General features: G+C 40.8%; 1 protein-coding gene across 1 annotated transcript in view; it reads right to left on the bottom strand.

Annotated features, from left to right (window-relative positions):
• Nucleotides 1-2,846: 2,846 nt before the first annotated feature.
• Nucleotides 2,847-22,467, bottom strand: part of LOC121897037 (synaptotagmin-7-like) — a 41,905-nt gene continuing 22,284 nt past the window's right edge. Inside the window, exons 2-4 of the mRNA XM_042411287.1 lie at nt 12,787-12,890; nt 4,530-4,609; nt 2,847-3,118 (exon numbers count right to left, since the gene is read on the bottom strand). Of these exons, the coding sequence (XP_042267221.1) occupies nt 2,980-3,118; nt 4,530-4,609; nt 12,787-12,890 (323 nt within the window). The 3' untranslated portion in view covers nt 2,847-2,979. The remainder of the gene's footprint in view (nt 3,119-4,529; nt 4,610-12,786; nt 12,891-22,467) is intronic.

The raw sequence follows: 22,467 nt of genomic DNA, 5'->3' as shown, positions 1-22,467 counted from the left end.
CCCTGTAAAACATTGATTACATTCTATTTTTCAGATGTTAATCTGTGATTTTTTATTTTATGAAGATTTACTTGTCATTTGATCACCACCAGCATCAATAACAGTAGACAGGAAGTAGTGAAATACCTGTGCCACAGTAGAAAGGATCATAAGGCCAATCTAATCATATCAACCTCCAAACAAAGTACAAGGTACAGAAATTAAGGCATACTTAATTTACGTGTTCATACGGAAGTGCAGTTATCACCTCAAATTTCCTCTCAAAACTGGTTTTAGGTTTAAAATGTCATATCTGCTCTGAAAGCAGTGATGATCAAAAATAAAGCACAGTAGTGCCCTCTGGTGACATGACTACATTTCATTAATATGCATTGTGCTGCTGCTCCGGGAGGCACAAAATACGAGGCATAGGAGACACTGTCGTCTGGTGTGTAAGCGTGGGATCAGGGGTGCTACACTTGCATCCTGTCCCTTTGAAGGTCACCTTTCACATTTCATTCTGACCAATTGACCTGACAGTGCATGTGGATAAGTCATCAATCACAACAACAGCATGGATGACACTGCTGGAGCAACGGTCAACACAGGAGACATGGGCCTCATTTATCGAGCCAAGCACAAGGTTAACATCTTTACTGTTTATTAAAAGTAAGAACATATAAATAAACGGGGTCATAAATTACCAAGAGTATTTACAGGAATATACAACATTCAGATATCAATCCTGTGACTGACTGAACTCCACTGAAAGTAAAAGTGATTTACAAAAGAAACATCATCACTGACAGTTTTTCATCTCGGAGGTATAGTATAACGTAAATATAATTCACCAATCTCAATGCATCCGTTTGAAAAATGGTTTATGTCAATTCACTACAGCTATTTTTCCCAGATTGTGCCATGACTGTTGCTGATGTTAAATACATAAGTTCAATCTTGAAAAATGATAGTATTGAACCTTAAATCCAATAAATCCTTAAACATGGAGATTGATCGTGTGGGGTGGGTAACCTGTTTGATAAATGAGGCCCAGTATCATTACAGAAATTGAAGGCTGCTGATCTCAAGAGAATCTCAAACAGGAAATGATTTTGCAGCTATCTGTTGGCTTTAGGAGCGTATTACTGGTTCGAGTCAGAAGGTCGTCCCCTGTCTCTCCTGGTTAAAAATACCTTCATAATAATTTCTTATTTTAATCTAATGCCAGTAGTTTTTACTGGCTCACAAACTACTGAGAAAACAGTTTTTACTGCAGTGAAAAGTTAATCTATTTTCTACTGCTGGACAGAAGAAAAACTTGTGCAGACAGCAGCTATCAAAAACAGCTTTATGGACAATAAATGACAACCTTGAGGGTTTTTTTTTTTTAAAAATATGAACTTCTCAAGACACAAGCACTAGGGTATAAAGCTGGTTTTCCCGAGATCAGCAGCCATCATCTTCAGGCAGAGCTTTCAGACAGTAATCCATATATCCACCACGTTCATAAGCACACTACTGCCTCCTTTCTCCAGGCAATTTAACACACAGTCCTCAACGGCTAGGTCTATTAAAGATGACCAGTTATTAGACAGTTTATCAGACAGATGCCTGGTAGCAGGATGTCTAAGCTTAGAGCCTTCTCAGTGCCCGGAGGGAGATAGGTATGACCTTGCCAACGCTTTATTGGATTTAAGTGCTTAATGAGTGAAAAAATTACTTTTACTGCATCTAGTAAAAACACGGTTACCTTATCTCCCAATGTGATAGACAGTGGACGCAGTTCAAGTGCTACAATGTTAGTGCAGTACACGTTAGATAACAGGTTGATGGGGATCAGAGAGAAGCCACAGATGGATGTAAAGCACAGGTGAACACTGGCACCACACTGCAACCTGGTATAACGGTCAACCCTCCTCCACAACAACAACAACAACAACAACAACAACAACAACAACAACAACCATCAATTTCAGTTCACACAAGTAAAGGACAGGGAGATACACAGATTACAGAGAAGGTGGGTTAAAGTGTACACACGTCTTTTGGAGAGGAAGGCTATGAGGGTTGTCCGTCTCCATGGTTACAGTCCATGGGAAAGAGGGTGAGAGGTTAGAGGTCAGGAGTTAGTGGGACTGGCAGGGCTGTACGGAGTGGGGGGGCATCTGAACATGTGCCCCTGTGTTCATTAAAAGGTGACAGGATGTGAGGAGTAGCAGCAGAAATGAGCCTGGGGGAGTTATAGAGCTGCGCTGCTTCGCCGCTGCAGTAATAGTCGAATGGCTGTCGCAGGGATGCTGTAATGTGCGTGTATGACATTTTCAACACTCACATTTCCCAAGCAGATTATGAGTAATCATTAGTAACCATTTGTGCCCTCCAGTGTGCTAACATTGGGTGTGTTGTTATTGTTGTCGTTATTACTAAGTCCAGAAATGTGCAGTATGTGGTTTTTTTTTTTGAGACACTATGACATTTATAGATTGGGCTTTTTTAAAAAGCCTTTGGCTAAACATCCCGGGTTACTCATGAGAAAATTTAGTGTTCGGGAATAAAAAAAATAATTGAGATAATGAAACTAGGTGGATTTAATAAGCTGTCAGGCATTATAACATCCACATCTAATGCTTCAATTTGATGAGTGGTGGGGACTGCACAGCTGGAAAAAGAGATGCTGTAAGGATGGGAGAGGAGAGGAGGAAAGGAAAGGAAAGGAAAGGAAAGGAAAGGAGAGGAAAGGAAAGGAAAGGAAAGGAAAGGAAAGGAAAGGAAAGGAAAGGAAAGGAAAGGAAAGGAAAGGAAAGGAAAGGACAGGAAAGGACAGGAAAGGAAAGAAAAGGAAAGGAAAGGAAAGGAAAGGAAAGGAAAGGAAAGGAAAGGACAGGAAAGGAAAGGAAAGGAAAGGAACAGGAAGGAAAAGAGGAAGGGAAAAGTGGCGGTGCCCCTGCCTCATTACAGCCCTGCTCAGGGGGAAGTCTCTTACCAACCTTGGACCAAGACTCACTTGAGTGTGAGGCGAGGATCTCCATATGGGGCATAGGGAGAAATGTTTAGTACGAACTCCTTGGGCGGATAGGAGCTCCACCTCTGCTGCACTGTGCTGCTGTCATTGTTATTCCAAAAGTCTCTGTCTAGATCACTGCGGCCAAAGAGAGAAACAGGTCAGAGCAACACAACTACGGACAGCCTTGGCACCAACCAACCATTCGCAACAGGTGCTCCTCTTTTCGGAGATGATGCAAGGGCTTGGTTTGAGGAAGAGGGTCTTACAGCTGCACTGAATGGGAGTTTGAAGTAAAACAGGCCCAGATTAATGTCTATTTTTCTACCTGAAGTTGACAAATCACCATTGAGGTACGGTTTAAAAATAAAAACAGGGCAGCCTGGGGGGAAAAGGCATTCACAAAAGCTTTTCATAAAGCAGTGCGCTGTAGCAAAGACGTAGAGAGATAGAGAAGGAGATAGGTAGCAAGAAAAGAGGAAGTCATAATCTGATGAATACATACAGCATGTGATTACATTCTGTTCATCTAGCATAGCACCACTGATGAGACATATTTGAGTAAACATTCAGAGAAGTCTGGCCCCCATCCTCGGCGTGAGCAGTAAGAACGCATGGACGCATGAGACACAAGGCAGAGAGATAAACTGCAGACAGTCAAAAGTAGAGGAGGAAAAGGTGAGCAGAATCACTGATGTCATACAAGTCACACAGCAGTGGTCAGAGCTGTAGCACAGGAGACAGAGCAGGAGAGAAAGGCAATGCACAAAGAGAAGAGTTTGAAGCTGAAATGACCAACAGAGCACACCAATGCTGCTGGAGCCGAAGAAAATGCAAAAAATTAAGAGAAAGAGGGACCCACTTCAGAATACATTCACATAGCCCATCTTTAGTGCCTCGAAAATCCATAAAGAAAACAAAAATTAATCACAGACATTCAGAAATAGCTGAGACAACAGCAGGCTATAGAAGAGAAGTGGTGATGAGCAGGTTAATAAAGACATTTTGTGGAATAAAATATTGTACTTAGCATTACAAAGCTGACATTTTCTGGTTCTGACCTATTGTCTTGTTTCATCAAGCACAGAAAATACCTTAATCCTAGTATGAGCCCTGTAAGAAATGTTAGATCAAAATCCTCCCCAAACATTTATACTCCAACGATCTCACCAAGAAATCAAAGTCATTTTCTAAAGAGCACACAAGCCCTCCCTCCTCCGTTTACCTAAACTTGCAAGCATTACAGAGGCGTGGCTAAAGGCTTGCACTTAAGAGAGACGACCCATAAGATAAGTGCAGGAGCAGACTCAGACCAGCCAAAAGCTTCGCAGGTAAGATAATGCAGATTTAATCTATACTGATTAAATCACTAACCTTTTATTTAATGTCTGCTCGAACATGCTCTTGTAGAGATCGTACTCCTCAAGATAAACAACCGGCCTAATTTTCTGCCTTGTTTGACTAGTGTACATCGAGGGACTCAAAGCTGAACTAAATTGAGTTCATTATCACCAGATTATTCTACCCCAACCAGTTACCAGGCACTTACTTGATGGCTTTCTTCTCCCCTCGCCCTCGTGCCGAGTCTGGAGTGTCTGCTGCTTCCACTCCTGGCTTATTCCTCTTCCCCTTGAGCCAAGCGGGAGGGAGGAGATGACAGAGAAAAGCACAGAAACAAAAGGTTAGTTTAGATTTTGTCCTTTGAAGCTGTGTTTTTGCTATACTAATTTCAAGTGTAAATGCCTCTCCCATTATCTCAGGAACACTGTGCCATCAGTCCTTTACCTAATGGTTTCCTGATTACACTCATCAAAGTCAAATCAAATCTGCTGTGGAGAGCCATTCCTGACTATGATTATCATTCGCACCACCCTGAAATTTACATGGCAATTGCCTCTTTAAGGTAATCTGTTGGGTACTGGAGAGAAGCCTCTAGAAAGTCCTGCACCAGCCTGATTTCAAATAGCTAGAGCATGACCTGCTGTAACCATGGAAATAATGGCAATTTAAAGGCTTGGAAAAGTGAGGTCCGCTGGGCACATTCTACTGGAAAAGCTCATTACAGTTAAAGGTGTTTCACACGTGTCACAATGCAGGTAATCTCTATTGACACTTTGCTACAAGTGAGACAGGGAGGGGATCAGTCTAAAGCTGCCCTACCCCCCAAATACCACGCATGCTTCCCTGAAAGTGATGCTCTGATACACATCGAGGATAGGCGAGGATTCTCCATCCCAGAAAATGAGTGGGAGGAAAACACACTGAGCTGCCACTGTGGCTTGGCTTGTATGACTGGATCTTAAATTGGCTGAAGGGCAATTTCCTGTGGTGGGCTTGGATCTCCAGACTGGAGCTCTATGGTTATGTATGGACTACGCAACATCCCAGCTTCCACTTTACTCCTGTCAGAAGCTTTCACGACAAGCGTTAATGGATCTCAGTGACAACACAATGGGTCTCTGGATGTTTTGTCATACAAAGCTTTGTATTTTAAAGTGTCATTTATTACAGTTTTCTACGACCCAGTCTCCACCCCAGTCCAGACCCTGACTTGTCTTCAGTCTGCCTTTGATGCTTTCCAATTATCACTCCATAATCACAGACTAGTTTTAAATGTAGAAAAGACCAAATACATGGCATTCTCCACCTCCACCAGTGACTCTGACTATCCTGCCATTAAAACTTTAAATGGCACCCATATTACTCTTACTGAGTCATAAAAATACTTCATGGGCATTTGGCTTGACAGCTGACTATCATTCAAGATTCATATTCAACATTTAACTCCAAAATTAAAAATCAAACTAGGCTTCTTGTACAGAATTAAAGGATGTCTGTCTTCCTCCAACCGTAAAACTACTGTGCAGTCAACCTTCTTGTCTGTCCTTGACTATGGAGATATTCTGTATTGTCATGCCGCCCCATCAACACTTCAGCAGTTAAACCTCGTGTATCATAGTGCATTACACTTTATCACAAATGACAAATTTCGTACTCATCATTGCTCTCTGTATCTCAAGGTTGGTTAGACTTCATTACAGTCAAGAAGAAAAAACCATCGAATGTTATTCATCTATAAAGCTCTACTGTTGACGCTTCCAAACTACCCCATATCTCTTCTCTCATTCAAATCTAATAACTACAGTAACGATCCTGTAACTACTTAACCTTAATATTAACCTACATAAACCTTTAATTCATTGCTTGTTTACTGTGTAGTCGTGTTGTTTCTGTCTGCTTATTGTGTTCTTGTCTTATGAATGTTTTTGTTCTCTTGGAGAGGAGATCTTTATCTTAATGAGACTGACTGAGTAAATAAAGATTAAATTAAAACAATACATTAATTAATTAATTAATTCTGTCTCTTTCTCTCTCTGAGCGTGTTTTTCATCAGCATTCATGTGTGTCATATGTTGTACATATGAAATGTCTACTGAAAGGAGAGACGGGGCGTAGCATTGCATTAGCCAGACAAGCTAATGATAGCCTGATAATTCACTTCATGTTTTCATCCTGACAATGACTCCTGTTACCTGATTTGTTGTTGGGAGTTGGGGTTTGTTTTGTTTTGCCCTAACCAATCAGTACCAAATGACACGTTCTGCTGACATAATATTCAGGTGACACAAAAGCAGCAGCTGCTAGGAGCGGTTCATGTTTTTCACATTGATCAAAGAAATATTTTAATTCAAGAGTTTATATTTCTGTAAACTGACTTACATCAACTTATGTAGCTGCTTCAGTCTCATATATGCTTGTCGCCATTTTTCTGTCATAATTTTTCATGAATGTAGCTAGCTATGTAGGAAGGTGACGTCCCCATTCTTGATCCCACCTACTAAAATCCGATTGGTAAATTGTTTCCCTAATTGGGAGAAACAGCCGTCAAATAGACAGATGGATTTATCTGACAACAATAAAAGTACATACAAGACTGCAGTCAGCCAGTCCTGACAAACAATTAAATCACTGAGGGTAAAAACACAATACACTAAGGGGGAAAAGGGTAAGATGGCAGACATTCAAGTCAGGCAAGACACATGCAATAACATGACACAAACAAACAAACAAACAAAGAGAAAAACAGAATAATTATACAACAATCAAAACAACTTATGATTGACTTTTTGTAGCCATTTCTTCATCAACCAAAGGTCAAAACACCAGACCTATTAGAAGATGAACAAATCTGAGATGTGGGGGGAAGACTAAACCTAACCCTAACAATCAGTAATGATCAACAACAACAACCAAAAATTAACTACATCTGAAGGTATAGTGTCACATTCACATGCTGGTAGTTGGCTGCAATTTATGTAGTGTTGTTGCCACTAGAAATAGCTTATTGACTGGTAAGCTACAGTATTTGTGTTGTATGTTTTGTTCTGATAGGCTGTTGGCCTGATATACAGTATGTTTTATTGCCTTTGCCAGATGAGTTATTTCATGTTTGTGAGGAAGTCTTTCAAAAGCAGGCAATTCACTTCATCTTTGAGGAGGAAATTACATAAATATAGCCTTGAGTACAATACCAGTCAGGTTCAGTTGGATCAGTTCTTGAAGGTGAAGGTTTGGTTCTCTCTTTTAGGACTGTATAGATCTCTTAATCTGATCAATGAGCACCATGAACAACAAGCCGCCAGCAGATCTGCCCAATAGTGGCCGGATCATGAACCTTGTAGCAGCAGGAGTTCTCCTAAATGTGTCAAAAGCTTTTTGACTGCCTGTCTAATCTGAACGGACTGTGTTCTTTAAAGCTGGGCAGCATATACCCAGAATATACAACTACTCATATTCAACCTGTCCTTGTAAAGACGATCTTATAGAGCCAAGCTCTAAATATGGGGGAAAATGGAGCGAAGAAATCAGCCAGTGGCTATGTATGAGTTTCTGAACTGAGTCAGATCTATTTATGATGCATGCTATGTTCATAAATAGCAGGAGCGTATGGAAATGCGAAGTGTTCCATAACGTATATATTCAGCTTCAGAATATCAGGCAAACTGTTGTTTCCATGAGGTCCCGATAACTCAGATATCATTTCAAACTACAGTCCACACCTCTAATATTGTAGCTTTGGACATTATTGGACTTGTTACAAAGCCAGAGTTGACAATAGCACTGCTGTGCAAAAATGATAAAGCCCACAATAGCACTACCAAGCAAAAACGATATCCATCACACACAAGGAAACAAAGCTGCTCATCTACTGCATAATCAGCAGTAACCCGAAACAGAAAAGTCAACAAATGCATAAACATAGATCTGACAGGAACGACTGGTTTAACACCTGCACACAAGAGCTCTGTGTGTAATTTACACACTATCTTCTAAATAAACAGTCTCTTTGTAAGCCATCATAGACACAGAAGTACTGAGTCTACATACTGAAAACATCACAACATGATCCCAGCCTGCATTACAGAGACCATTCATGATATTTTACTGTCTTTTAAGAGTCAAAACTACAAACATCTGCATCCCAAATGGTAGACTCTGATACAAGAAATCATTGTACATAAACTCACGAAACAATTAATACTTTACTCGTGCATGGCAATTTCTAGGGAGGCAAAACTGTCTGAATTTCTGTCAGGCTAGGACAAACTATCAAAGGAAACTCATGTATCATTCAATGGTATCGTAAAATTTTCAGGAAGGTGGGAAGACACAGAGGATGAGTGAGAGTCCAACACAGAAAGAGGGGTGAGAGCTGAAAATAGAAATAAAAAAAAATAGAAAGAAAAACAAGGACAGTGCAGGACAGCACGTGAGACAAAGAGACAGGAGGGAGGGACAGGTGCGAAAAGTGAACTGAGAGAAACAATGAGTGACAGGAAGTCCCCAGTGGATTGGATGTGAAAATAAGGAAGGAACTCAAACACTCTGCAGTGGGCACTGAGTCCCACGTTCCTCATTTCCATGCCTGCACACACACACACACACACACACACACACACACACACACAAAGATGTACGCAGCTTCAAAACCGTCACCACCAAACCTTCTCCTCCAGCTCATTCACACGAGTGGATAACAAACACTTCTGTCTTCAAGGGAGACAGATGCTGCAGGGATCCGTAGTGATGAATATAACAAAGCTCGCCAGCTCTAAGGGCGTGAGGCAAGAAACAATAAAGAAAATCAGCTCAGTGCCCCAAATGACGATTAAAAAGCAAACCAATAGTGGAGTGAGCAATTTCCCCCTCATCCTCTACTCAAATACCCTTGAAAATACTTAAGTCTAATTTAAACTTGCCGTCTTTTCGTCACACAACAAAGATTTTCACAATTACAGTATTCAGTGCTGTCTGGCTCTGAGCCACGAGTTCAAAATAGCTCCAACAGATATGATGAACCAATTATGCAAGCCTTAACTTAGAAAAAAAAGCAAAACAAAACAATGCAGGAACACTTTTTAGCAATCAAAGCCCCGACAGAGCATGTTCTGAATGACATTATTCAAGTCTAGTAATGCAGCTGAGTGAGAAAAGACTGCCCAGGGTGTTGCTGAGGGTTTTCTTGAAGAATCCAGACATGAGGAGTGAAACTACCACTCTGTCTGTCTCAGTTGGCAGTGCACTAACTTCCAACACCCAGCTGTGTTTGTTTGCTGTGAATTAGCAGGCAGCAAGAGTCTACATGCTCGCTCAATATTACCCACATCACACCATAATTAGAGAGGAGTGCACTATTAAAATGGTCGTCTGCTGCTAAATCATCATGTGATCATTTGTTTTTAACATGTGTCAAAACATTTTTTTTTATTTTTTACCTGTGTTCTTCTATAGCATTCGCTGACATCAAGAAGCAGCCGATCACACATGAATAACATTCACATTTCACCGAGAACGCTGCTAATACTAGCTGTCACTTAAATCTGACAGGTCAAGGCTTTGCATGTAGATGCACATAATGTGCTGTTATTATAATATTCCTAATGATAGTGACAATTTTCCTTTGAAATTCTGTAATTATTGATTTTCACATCTTCTCTCTCCTGTGATTGGCATAATTACTGTCATCCTCCTAACAACTGTGAACTCCTAGCTCCCATTTAATGCAATCAAAATACTAAAGGATGTTGATACAAGCCCAACAGGGATTGAATCAGGCTGTGAATCTGGTCAGGTTCAATCTCAACTCCACTCACAACTATGTCACGGATCAAACAGCACAGGGCTCACAGGAGCAGGCAGAGGGCTTTCTGAATGCCAAGCAGCCGCTGCTGCTCAAACAGATGTTAGCAGCACCACCTCTGATATCTGAAAATCCCACCCAACATCTACAACACGAGCCCCAGCTGACAACCCACAGCCCCACAGCACGGGAGCTTAATAACCATGTGACTTATCTGATTATTTTTGTTGTGGTTGTTGTTGTTGTTGCCACCTTTACCTGTAATTACAAGGTGGCTTTAGTCATTAAAATCACTATAAAGACAGGAAAACAAACGAAATTATTCAAATAGAAATACAGACAAAGAATTGCTGTAAAACACAGGAAGACGCTTATAAAAAATGACACTTGCTTAACACGTATTCTAAATATTTCATGCTGATGCATCTATAAACAGCAAAAAGCAAACAGACTAAGCAGGAAGCAGAAGGAGACGATAGCATTCAACGCGCAGTTATTCCAGGGGGCTTAAATAACATAAAGCTAAGCAGGAGGGAGGCTTCAGGATGACTGCACATGAAGACTTTTAAAATAAAATCCATCGTACTGGTTGCCAAAGCTAAAACACCGAAAGCAACACTCTCCCAAAATGTCTTGTCTATTAACCTATGAATCATAAGCAAAACTGGCATGAGCCCACTCGCAACTGACACGTGAAGCTTCAGGCAAACATTTGTTCTTATGAAAGCTGACACTGTCAAAGAGTACACTCAGAAATATCAAGAATGAAGTTTTCAGACATGAACTGAACTGTGGCAGCTTGATGTAAAATGAGCATTAAGTACTGAGCACTTTTTACTTAATGAGAAAAATTTTTTGTGCATAGAAAATCAGCCCGCATGAATATACAGTACGCATCTATAATACAGGGTCTCAACTGCAAGTTGAAAGGAGCCGTGTTTATGTAAATTATACTGTATATACATTCTAATCATGTATTCAGGGAATAACGTGCTTCCATGGAAAATAGCAGAGATAAAGAGATCAAGGGAACTGGGGGACTGGAAACAGATTCTGTACCACGACTTTTTTTCCGATGAACAGATTGTATGGCTGCAGAGCCTTCATGGTTGTCACATATAGAAAATAACACACCTTAAGGATGATGATATTAATGTGAGAAAGTGATTTTTAACATGATTAGTAGTATTTACACTTTGTTAAAGTGACGTGCATCTTCAAAATTACTAGCATTTATCTTAGTCACACTTCATTATTTTGTACATGGAAGGGGAAGTGTTTAATGCGGTTCCACACCAGTGGGCGGCTGACATTTTTCCCAAAGTAAGTGATCTAAAGGCTACAAAGGACTTAATTAACATCTTACTACCACTCGACATTACCCCCCACCACCTCTTCACACACATCCTGAAGTAATCAGGGTAAGATGCTCTGATATTAAAGAAAAAGAAGACATGCACAAACGGGATTATCTTGTGCGTGAGGATGTGGTTGGTAGTGGCCTTCGCAGGGTCGTAAGGCCGACAGATCGTCACTCTATCCCTGACAGCCCCTGCTCTGTGGGTGCTGCAAGGCCCTGTCACAGGATTTAAATAAGATCCATTTACAGCAGTGCTCGGGAGGGGACCTCGGGGAGTTTCCAAAGTGCTGGCAACAGAACTACCTCCATCCACAGCAGGAAACTAGGAGTCATTCACTGCTCCATTTACTTTAAAGTGGAATATCAAATATAACATGATGTTTCAGTGAAGCAAACAATAGGGGGACTGTGCTGTACCACTATCCCATTTTAGCACAGACCATTTCCTTCTTGGTTCATATACGTTGTTAGAGCATCCACGAATAATCCAGGTACAGTCACCTTACTGGTGATTCTAGAAATGCATACGACATTATGTAGAGAGTGGTGTGCGGAGCCAGCTCTAATGCCGGTTCCTGCCATCTGTGGACCAGTAAGTTTCACTAGCAGTGCAATGGTGAGCTGTAACAAGTTAGAGTTGGAGCCAACATTAAACTTGAAATAGGTGACCTGTGTTCTTGAGTTGTACAAGCACATGATGAATCAGAAATCAATTAACTTTAAAGGCATGAAAATCTAAAAAAAATCAGTCAAGTGAAGTAGCACTTGGCCGTGCAGCTCTGTCTGCCTGATGAGTGGTTGCCTCCTTTTAATCAATCACATTTCATACCACATAATCACAATGACATGCCCTCTACCAGAGGTCAGTCTGCTTGATCTGGGTTCTGTTTCTCCTCAGTGCGTGGACTGGTACTGATGCTGTATCAGCACAGTCCACTAATGTTGTAGCTGCTTCTGTCTGAGAAATGAATTAGTACAAGTCTGGACTGTTGAAGTCGTTGTGGTCTTTGGAAACTGATGTAACAGAGGCCACCACTTCTCCACAGTAATCAGTCTTCCTTAATTACTGAAAGAATCCTCAGTTCAACAACACTACACATAATATTTGCACAGATTTTCCTAATATTTGCATAAATCTTTCTTTTTCCAATGCACTTAAGTGTTTTTTTTTCTTCTAGTAAATTCACAGCAGACAGTGTTTATTAAGGCTCCCTGATTATCAAAGCATGTTAGGATGGCAACAAATGTGACTGGAAGCTACAGTATATCTGTTAGTGAAGCTTGCGTGCGTGTGTGTAAACTCACCAGCTTGCGTTGACACCAACCACAGACGCCACAAAGAGCCACCAGCCAAACAGCACACACTGTCACTGCTAGAGAGACCAGGAACACACTGAGGGACACTGAGCCTGTGAAAACAAACACATACACAAGGAGGTAGAAAGAAAGAGAAAAACATGAGTGATGCTTTTTTGCATTTATGGATATATTTTCTTCATCATGTGTAAAACAACCATTGGATTTTTATACAGAGCTGTACGCCACAGTGAATCATCTTGTCGAAGGGGGCAACCCAAACAAAGCTGGGCCTTTTCCCTCCAGATTTAATTGAATAGCCGGGCAGAGCTGCCATTTTTACATTCTGTCATAAGGAGCTGAGAAATACAATCTCATCACTGCCCCCTTCGTGCCAGAGCATTTCAATACCTTTCCAATAAGGGCTGCAGCCAGGCATCACTCAGCTGCACACACATCACTGTCATGGTGTCACAGCTTGTTAACTGACAGGCTGAAAGTGAAGGGAGAGGGGGGGAGGAGGAGGAAAGGAGAGGAGAGGAGAGGAGAGGAGAGGACAGGAGAGGAGAGGAGAGGAGAAGAGAGGGGAGGCTGGGCTGACAATACAAGAGAGCTCATGATTAATGGGTATCAGTAGATGCCCAGTGAGAGAGGCGGCTCTGAAAGAGTGTCATAAAAAAAACATCATGCTGCTCGCATGTCTCTCAGTATGCGTGTGTGTGTGTGTGTGTGTGTGTGAGAAAGACAGAAAGGAGTCACACGCATGCACCTGTGCGTCTGCGTCTGTTTACATGCCAGTTATGATACTGACAACAAGTGGATCCACCCTTGTGAGCACACATTCTCCACATTTAAACAATTCAATGGCCTTTACTTTAGAGGACAAGAAAATAAAGCCTCATTGAGCTTTGATATTTGCACAACGGGGAAGATGCTAATGTATTTAAATTTGTGATTTCCCTCCAACAATTCTGATTCCTAAATATACAGCGATAAACAGGTGTCAGGATGCATTTTCACGCCGCTGAGTGATAAACACTGACAAACACCCATATTTGCTTTCAATAACTGGGTTTGTCTTCTCCCCAATTGCTGTCTCCTTCCCTTCCTTTGCTTGTCACAACTGGCCTTTTCATCTCACTCCTCCATCATATCTTTGCTTTATTCTCCACCTCGTCATGTCCTCCAGGAACAAATGAGCTCAGGAAGGAGGAACAGTGGCGGGTAAACTTGTTTCATATGGAAAATCAGAGCAGGATCAAAATTGTACTCCACAGCCTTCCATCAGCATCAACTTCTGTTTTGAAGTCAACGTGACACCTAAGGCCAGAAAAGAGCACACACAGAACAGCTAAGACAGTGGACAGCAAATTTAATGGCAAGTAGATAATGACTAGCCTTCTAGCGTTAGCCGATTTCTCTCTGATTAATGGATTAGAAATCTGCTTAATATGCATCTACCATGTAAGAGATCAGAATCGTCCCAAACTTCACACACTACTTTGGTTTATCTCCTGACAACAGCAATGGCCCCAGACTGGAAAAGACCTGACTCATCTTGTTCTAATGGAGAAAGTATAAATATTATTTATCTACAGTCAAAGAGATCATTAATGGCAGACGCACATGCATGCCCTCCTGAACACGAGAGGGTCATTGAAACACAGCCAGCTCCTGAATGATGTATATCAATGTTCAGAAATAGACACAGGCTATATACTCTGCTTCTGTATATTCACAGAGAGGTCAATAAAGTTGAGTCCATTAGATATCACAGCATCAGCAAAAGTACCAATGGATCTTAAATAAGGAGAGCTGAACTGGTCTCCAGCTAAGGGAATCTAAATTAGCCTTAGTGCTAAAAGGCTCAGTGATGGATGTTGAGATTTTTGAAGGGCTTGGAGAGTCAGGTGGATCTCTGAAAGCCAGCAGCCATTGCAGGGCCCTATGTCCTGTGTTCCCTCTGAAGGTCGAAGGGTGGGGGGTGGTATAGTTTATGATCTGTGTCAGTCATGAGAGCTAAGAGGGTAAAAAAGCCTCCAAATAAAATGCAGCATCCAAAGAGGCCACATTACTGCACTCTGCGTCCCACTTCATGGAATATAACTTCCTTTTTTTAGAGGCTAACAGAAGCACTGTGTGCAGGCAGTGCAAAGGGCTAAAAAGAACGAAAGGTATTAGGCGGTGTGGAGGTATTAGGGAGATATGCAAATCTTCAGCACTGAGGCCGTGGAGACAAAGAGGCATCATTAGAGTAAGAGAAGCCTGCGCTACACACAGCTATCACAGCACTCAGAAAAATCAATTTTTCTTTCCCCTTGAACAAAATAAAACTTTGAAATAACGTGGGAGCTGACGCATTAGGAAGGTGAAAGATAACACAGTTTTTGTGTGCTGAAAATGGAATAAGGAGATAGTATCACCTGATATTGAACAGGAACAGCTAATGTAACATCTAGTAGTCCTGACTGTATTTTAACTAGGAAGGAAAAATACTGGCCGAACGGAGGGCGATGAATCATATCTAAAATGGCACCACTCAGTAAAACTGACAAGTGAGCTGAACAAGCCATTGCGCCCTTTGATCAGAAGCCTTTAGAAGTCAGAGCGCTCTTGAACTTGAAAGTCGTTTGTTTGTTTTAGATTTCAGTGGCTATCTCTTTTATATGCACATAAAAGAGAGAATAAATGGAACTATGTAGTGAGGTGAGTAGTGACAATGATGGTGTATATGAGCTTGCAATAAACCCTTCTCATTGAAGAGCACAATAAAGACCATGTAGAGCAAGAGGTTCAATATGGACGTTTAACTTGCATGAAACAGCAGTAGAGAGTCTTTAGTCTAGAACGCTCTGAGTGCATTGCATACAACAAGCATTACCGTTGCTACACGAAGTGGTACTGTACATGTAGGTGCTCTGGCCCACATGCGGTGAGCTAAGCCAAGCAGAAAGGGACCAGTCCTCAGGGGTAGAAGAAATTGCTAATTGGACAGGCGGAACTGGAGCAGTGTCCAGTCAGCAAAGCTGCCACAAAGCATCTTTATGCTCTGAGTGAGGTGGAGAGGGCAGTGCCTCAGAAGCTCTGGGTGCAAAGCTCATGGCCTAATCGCCACTTCAAAGTGCCCCCTCCTCGTACTGGAGCCTGGGTTCTGCCCTCTTTATAGCCACTGAGCTGCTGTTAGGGTAATCCTCAGATGTCACTCGGATGTCTCTACAGTCTGTCCCTTCTGAGGCAGAATCTGTGTAGAACAGCAAAATGTTACACTCAGCTCACTTCTACACAGCAGTTTATAACTTTGGTTTTAGTTAATTCTCAAGACATAAGACTGACTAGTAAAAAGTGCAAACATTTGAAAGCGTTCGAACTAAATATTTCTCCTTTGCTCAGTTGCAGAAAATAATTGGCGTGGGAAGACTGTGAAATTGATTCACAAGGGTATATGTGGATGAAATCAACAATAACCATGGTTTTAGGTAAATAATGCTGTTGTCAAATAAACTGATGAGGTGACATTTCACACATTGAGCAGAGAGGTGGTTGCCAACAGTGTTACAGAATATTCAAAGGACTACCTGGTGTTTTGGCATGTTTAAGCCTTTTTACTAAAGTCAGTTGCAAAATCTTGCCTGGTTTTATATCACATAGTTTAAAAAGTTGTTCACCAGGTTAAGGAGTTTTGAGAGCCTTTTCTATAGTTTTCTGATCCACTCTGGTCCAAATCTTGTTTGGCTCATTTGAGTGTCAACAGACATTTGTACAGATGCTTTCTTTATAGATGTAAATATTGCGTTAATGCTGCTGGCAGGAAACAAGGGGAGCGATAGAGATGGTGAATGACCCCACAAAGGTCCCTGACTGGACTTGAACCAGGGACATTGTGATTCAAGGTCAGCACTTTAAACCTCTCGATGACCAAGACGCTCCACTGTCAATTTTAAGTATAGTATATAATTTCAGTGGGGTATGAAAATCAAGTTGCAGAGATTTCATAAATTGCTTGAGTATGGCAGTTTATCACATTTAGTCGTCTTTATTTTTAGTTAAGTTTTATCATAATGAAGCTGAGAGCAATAATTGTTTTGCCTTACATTCAGGGTGAATTTACTTTCACCTTGAACATATTCATGTTTGCTTACTGTTTGCGTTCCTGAGTTTGATTAGCTTGTGAATGTTTGGCAGCAAACTCTTAATTTTTTAATGTCTCTCTTTCTCCCACCACTTAACACGCAAACTGTGAACACTGGAAACTCATGTTTTCTGTCTGAAACAATATGGTAATTGTGAGAACAAATACAGAAAACTTAATGTTCACTCTCAAGCTACTTGGCAGCAAGCCTTACAAGTAAATTAATCCCTAGAAGGTTGGAAGCATCTAAAAAGCCATGGTATGCTTTGGAAAACTTACAGTGAAGTTAATTGTGTGCAATTTGCAGTAAACGGGGGAAAAAAGGGACAAAAATCTGGTATGGTCCTTTAACCACTAGGAAATCCCAGTCTAGCGTGGGCAGTAGAGCCCCATGTGCTGCAAATCACAGGGATGTGTAGAGCAACCAGAGAAATTTTGACAGGTGGAGAGCACCTGTGGTGAGAGTGAGTGTCTGTGGCATCCCCTGTAGGCTACAGGGGGCTTTGCCAGTTCTCTGTCCCTATATGCTCCCTGTGGCTCAGCTGCAGCACTACTGTGCTGTCACAGAGGCTGTTTCACAGCGAGAGTAAGAGGACTGCCACCCACGTTCTGTCTGCTCTCAGATGAGGGATAAGATCCATCTCAGCCCAGTGACAAGCCCGGCTCGAGTTGAACCAGCAAGACGTCATGTGACACATGCCTGGTGTCACCTATAATGGCACCATCATCTTATTAGCACCTCTGACACTGAATGGGTGAATCACCCATAAAACCCAACAAGATCTGGACACTCGGGGTGTAAGGGAGCTGGGAACTGAAGCTGTGATAATGTTGTAATATAGTTAAAAGGGAACACAATCAAGTTTGGCAGTGATATACGGTATATACACACAAAAACTACATTTCATTATGTATATTTATGAGTCTTAATATACCAGATATATTTCTTTGCATAGACATTTTTTTCCAGGGTGCAAAATAATTTAATTATTTAAGTGTCAACAAATATAATACCCACATAAATTCCAACATTGTATAAATATTGTTTTCTTACCGACTGTATGCCGATGGTAAATACTCAGGAGTCTGCCTGAAGAACAAATGGCAGCCTGCTGACAGTAAGACACTCACAAAATAGACTGTATACCTTAACTTCTGTGTATATTGTCATATTATTGCAATAAAAAAATGAATGTGTGATTACTGAATATTTTCCTTTTCACTATACTTAAAGAGTGCCACAAGAGGCGTATAAAGAGTCAGAAAACCTGTTCTTCAAATTATCCTTTAAAATCTTGTTCCCTCCATGAAACTGTGTGATATTAATACAAATCTTTTGAGAAAATGTGAGGATCTGGTGTCAAGAAACTGAAATGAAATTGAACTAATTTTTCTTTAATGTAGTGATCTCAGCAGGAGGCAAATGAAGATGATCTACTTTTTATTCAGACTGAATGAGCGATAAAGATAACGTTTTAGTTACATCTATTTCTCCTGATGTTTTTGATAAGGATTTTATACAGTATGTTTGGTCTTGATCTATCACATAATCTATCAGTGTCTCTGCCATAATTTTCTCCCCTAGCTCTGCCTCAGAAAGACTGAATTAACTGGTCAGATTGAAATGGATGACTTTCATATGAAAGCCACAAAAAGGACTCAACACATTTACCAAGGACACTCTCCCCTGCTGTCTAACGGACTGACTTGTTTTCCAATTTGTAAGTGCCCCTGCCTCGCATCAAACCCACATTAATAATGGATTACAGTCATATATCACAGGATGATTCCAAAACACTACTTTAAAGGAGGCTAACTCATCTGTCTGCTTGGATATTATTATCTAATTGTGTGCATTTAATGGTCCAGTTTACCAGTTAATTACATCAGTAGCTTTTATTGTCTCAAAACAATTTGTCATGATTTAAGGAAATATTCAGAAATATGATCTTTGATTCAACTTCTCATAGAGCTGTACCTCTTGTCCTCATTTTTGTTGATGGAGTAAACCCCTGAGACATCTTCAGACTTTTCCTCTTTTCTAAGTAGTCTTCCCACTTTGCACCTACTGAGTGTCACACTGGGACAAATGGCTGTTATATATATGCTAGAAACCTGATCAAGCTGGATGAGCTTCTCCTGTTTAGTGGTCCCAGAGCTTTGGGATGTTATGGCTGCTTCACACAGTTACAAACAACCTATTACTCTCCAGTCCTACTGATGCCCTTGACTTTATTGACTTAAGTCCACATGGTGGCTGTTGATACTCTGGAGGTAGACCAGTGTCCATCTCAGTAATTCGCTTGTGAGCTGTAAACTAAGTCAGCCATGACTAACATTATTCCAGGTTCAGGGGCATTAAATTGCCTTTATATAGCCTAATTTATTTGTTATAAGCAGGGTTGGGGTTTGCAACCAACTTGTTACACCAAGCATTTTCACAAAGCATGTATGCAGTTTTAAGTGATAACAGTGCCAGATATAATACTTAAATACTTGGTAATTTTTTAAATAATGGGGACTTTATTTCAAAAAGAGATAGACAAAAGCAGGTTCCTCATTGCTAGTTGCCTGCCTAGCTATAGCTAGCTTATCAAACTAGCATTAGCTCCATGAGTTGATTGAAAACACTGTCTGTGACTGACTTTGATGTTTCAGGTTAACTCATTTTAAAAGAAGAACTCTGTAAAAGAGGTCTTAAAGGGGCTATATTATGAAAAACTCAATTTTCAGTGCTTATGTATTTGGTTCTCTGATGTGCTTAACACACTAGGGATGTGCAGAGGGCCCAGTATTTGTATTTGTATCTATATTAGTTGAGGCAGCAAAATGTTTTATATTTGTATTTGTATTTGTATTTGAATAAAAGTGGAAATAGGCATAAAAACACAGTTTTTGTTTTTATTACCCTTTTAATTTTAGGCTATTAAAGTGTTAAAATAAGTGTTTATGAATAAACTATCTTACAAAGGAGGTCCCCACACTAGGTCTTGAACTTGGGTCTCCCAGATCATAGACAACTGCGCTGACTACTGAGCTAAGCTAAGTGCATTAACCATTGTGCAGACAGTCTTCTACTTATTTATACACCCATAACACAGAGACAGCACGGCGTGTAATATGTAGAGAAGAACTTCAAAGGTGATTCTTGCTTTGCACTTTCCATTTACTGCCTATTTTTTACAACCTAACTTTGTAGAAAGGAGAAGGGGAACAACTGGTTATGGAGAGTCCCTTGGGCGCACTTCACATCACTAGCTCAACTTTATCCCTGGAGAACACCCCCAACTCTGGGAGTGATGTCCAAATAAGGAAATGTGCATCATGTAACAGTTGATGTGACCCCCCTAGTTGAGACCTGCTGATAGAAGTAACAGCAGAGCAGAGCAGAGAGACTGAGACAGCCTTGTAACTGATCTATGCGCTGGTATTTGACATGTTTTTTTATCTTCCCAAAAACAAATACTTTTTAAAATATTTGTACAAAATAAATGTTTGTAAAAAACCCACTATTTGTGCTTTGCAGAATAACATATTTGGATTTGGGCACACCCCTATAACACACAAACTGTGAAATAAGACCACCCAGTCAGTTTGGTGTGGGCTGGCTTGCTCTGTACTCTTGTGATCCAACAAGCTATTCAGATTTGATGCCCCTTCTTACATCACATGGGGCGAAGCTAAGCAAAGCTAAGCCAAGGGCAAAAAATGTGCATGTATCGCAGGACTGGACTGGGGGACAGAGCCGCTGCTTGCCGACAGACAGCTGCTGAGCCCTGGGGAGCTCTGCAGGAGATTCTGCTCTGGTCCGGAACAGTTCACCAGCGGGAAGAGTTTGTTTTTTAAACTTTTGGTATTAAGTGGATTTATCTTCAATCTCCCTTCTTAACTTAGCCGGAGCTAACAACAGAGTCACACATCATCTCGGCTGCTGTCATCAATAATAAACATCTTAAATGCTGGTGAGCTTTTATAATTTTAAAGTTACACAGTATGTAGATATCTGTGTATAAACAATAAAGTCGCTGCCATATTTATGCCTTTAGATGACATTATTTTAAGTGTGGATGGAGCAGCTACAATGTTAGCATAGCTCTGAACAAGCATTTTAAAAGTTGCTTGCTTGTCATCCTATGGACAGACCTGACAAAGGATGAATTCAGGCATTTTACAAATCGACATCATGATGTAGTGATTTCAGCATCCTTTTGATCAGTTTATTGCAATTAATTCAGAGCAAAATCTAAGTTTATTTACATTCAAACTGGCCGTTCGAAACGGGGCTGTTTAGACAGGATGAGAAGGCTGCCGTGGTGCTTCATCCTTGTTGTATTTTGACCAAAGCATGTCAGATACCATTTATTAAGACCCCAGAGAACTGTGTTAACTTGTGGAAAAGGGGTATAACATGGCCCCTTTAAATATATAATTAATGGCTACATACGTGATATCGTGCTAAAAGACTGATGCTAAAGCTACATTTTCCCATGGGCATAGCACCTTCACCAGTTGATGATCAATAGAGATGATTGTATTGCAGTGTAGAGGTAGTTAGCCCTAGTATAGAATAGACTGTTGTTTTGTTCTAACATAACCCTGTTTGGCTGCTAAGCTTACATACTTGTTTCAGGGCTGCCAACTCTCATGCATTGACCTTGAGACTCACGCTCTCAGGCCACGCATCCATTTTCTCACGTAGTGAAATCAAATTCATAACTGATAACGTCGCGGCATGAAAAGAGGACACTGACAGTGCACAGACAGACAAGACAGAGCAGCACCATGCAGCAGCGAGTTATTCAGACCATCAGGGGGAAAACGAGAACTATACACAAATCTATTGTTATAATGTATTCCCATGCACACTGCTCAGAGTAATCTCAGTCAGTGGCTCTTCTGGCAGCAGCACAGCATCTCTCCCTCTCCTCTCACACCGTGTGCACGCAGGCAGGAGAGGGAGTTACTATGATTATGGGGACGCTCTGTGTCTCTGTCAGTCTGAAACTTTCCTGTGATTCCCAAAAATAGGTTTTTGAGGTTAGCTGTGAGGCCATTTCATTCATCCAAATTGTTTGTACTTTCTTGCAACTGTTAGACTTTGAAGATGGTCTTGTGAGTATTGAGAATAGCAACCCTCTGGTTTAACATTGTTTAACCAGGTTTAATTATCCAAATCATACTGTGATGTGTTGTAAGGCTATTTCATTTATATAAATTGTTTGTCCTTGTTTGACCTTGCAGATGGCCTGGTAGCCTGCAACCTATTACCATTTTAGGCTACATAATGTTAGCAAAAAGAAATAGTCTTATAAAGAGGGTATTGGTTAATAACACCAGAGAGAGAGACCGGTTGAGTTGGGTCGAAACTTGGCAGTCTTGTTGTTTGTATTTTTAAACAGTATGTTTTCACAAATGTTACAAAGGAAAAGGCTTTTAGGATGAGAATTAACCAATGTGTTTGGCAAACACAATGCTATCAAGTGTGACGATTTCTGGGGTTGCTGGACTGTAAACTTCCCAAAATCCAATGAAAAGCACTACAGAGCTGATACGTTAAGCTC

The sequence above is a fragment of the Thunnus maccoyii genome, chromosome 5 (assembly GCF_910596095.1).
Source record: "Thunnus maccoyii chromosome 5, fThuMac1.1, whole genome shotgun sequence".
Lineage (NCBI taxonomy): Eukaryota > Metazoa > Chordata > Actinopteri > Scombriformes > Scombridae > Thunnus > Thunnus maccoyii.
This window is presented reverse-complemented; position numbering and strand designations above follow the sequence as displayed.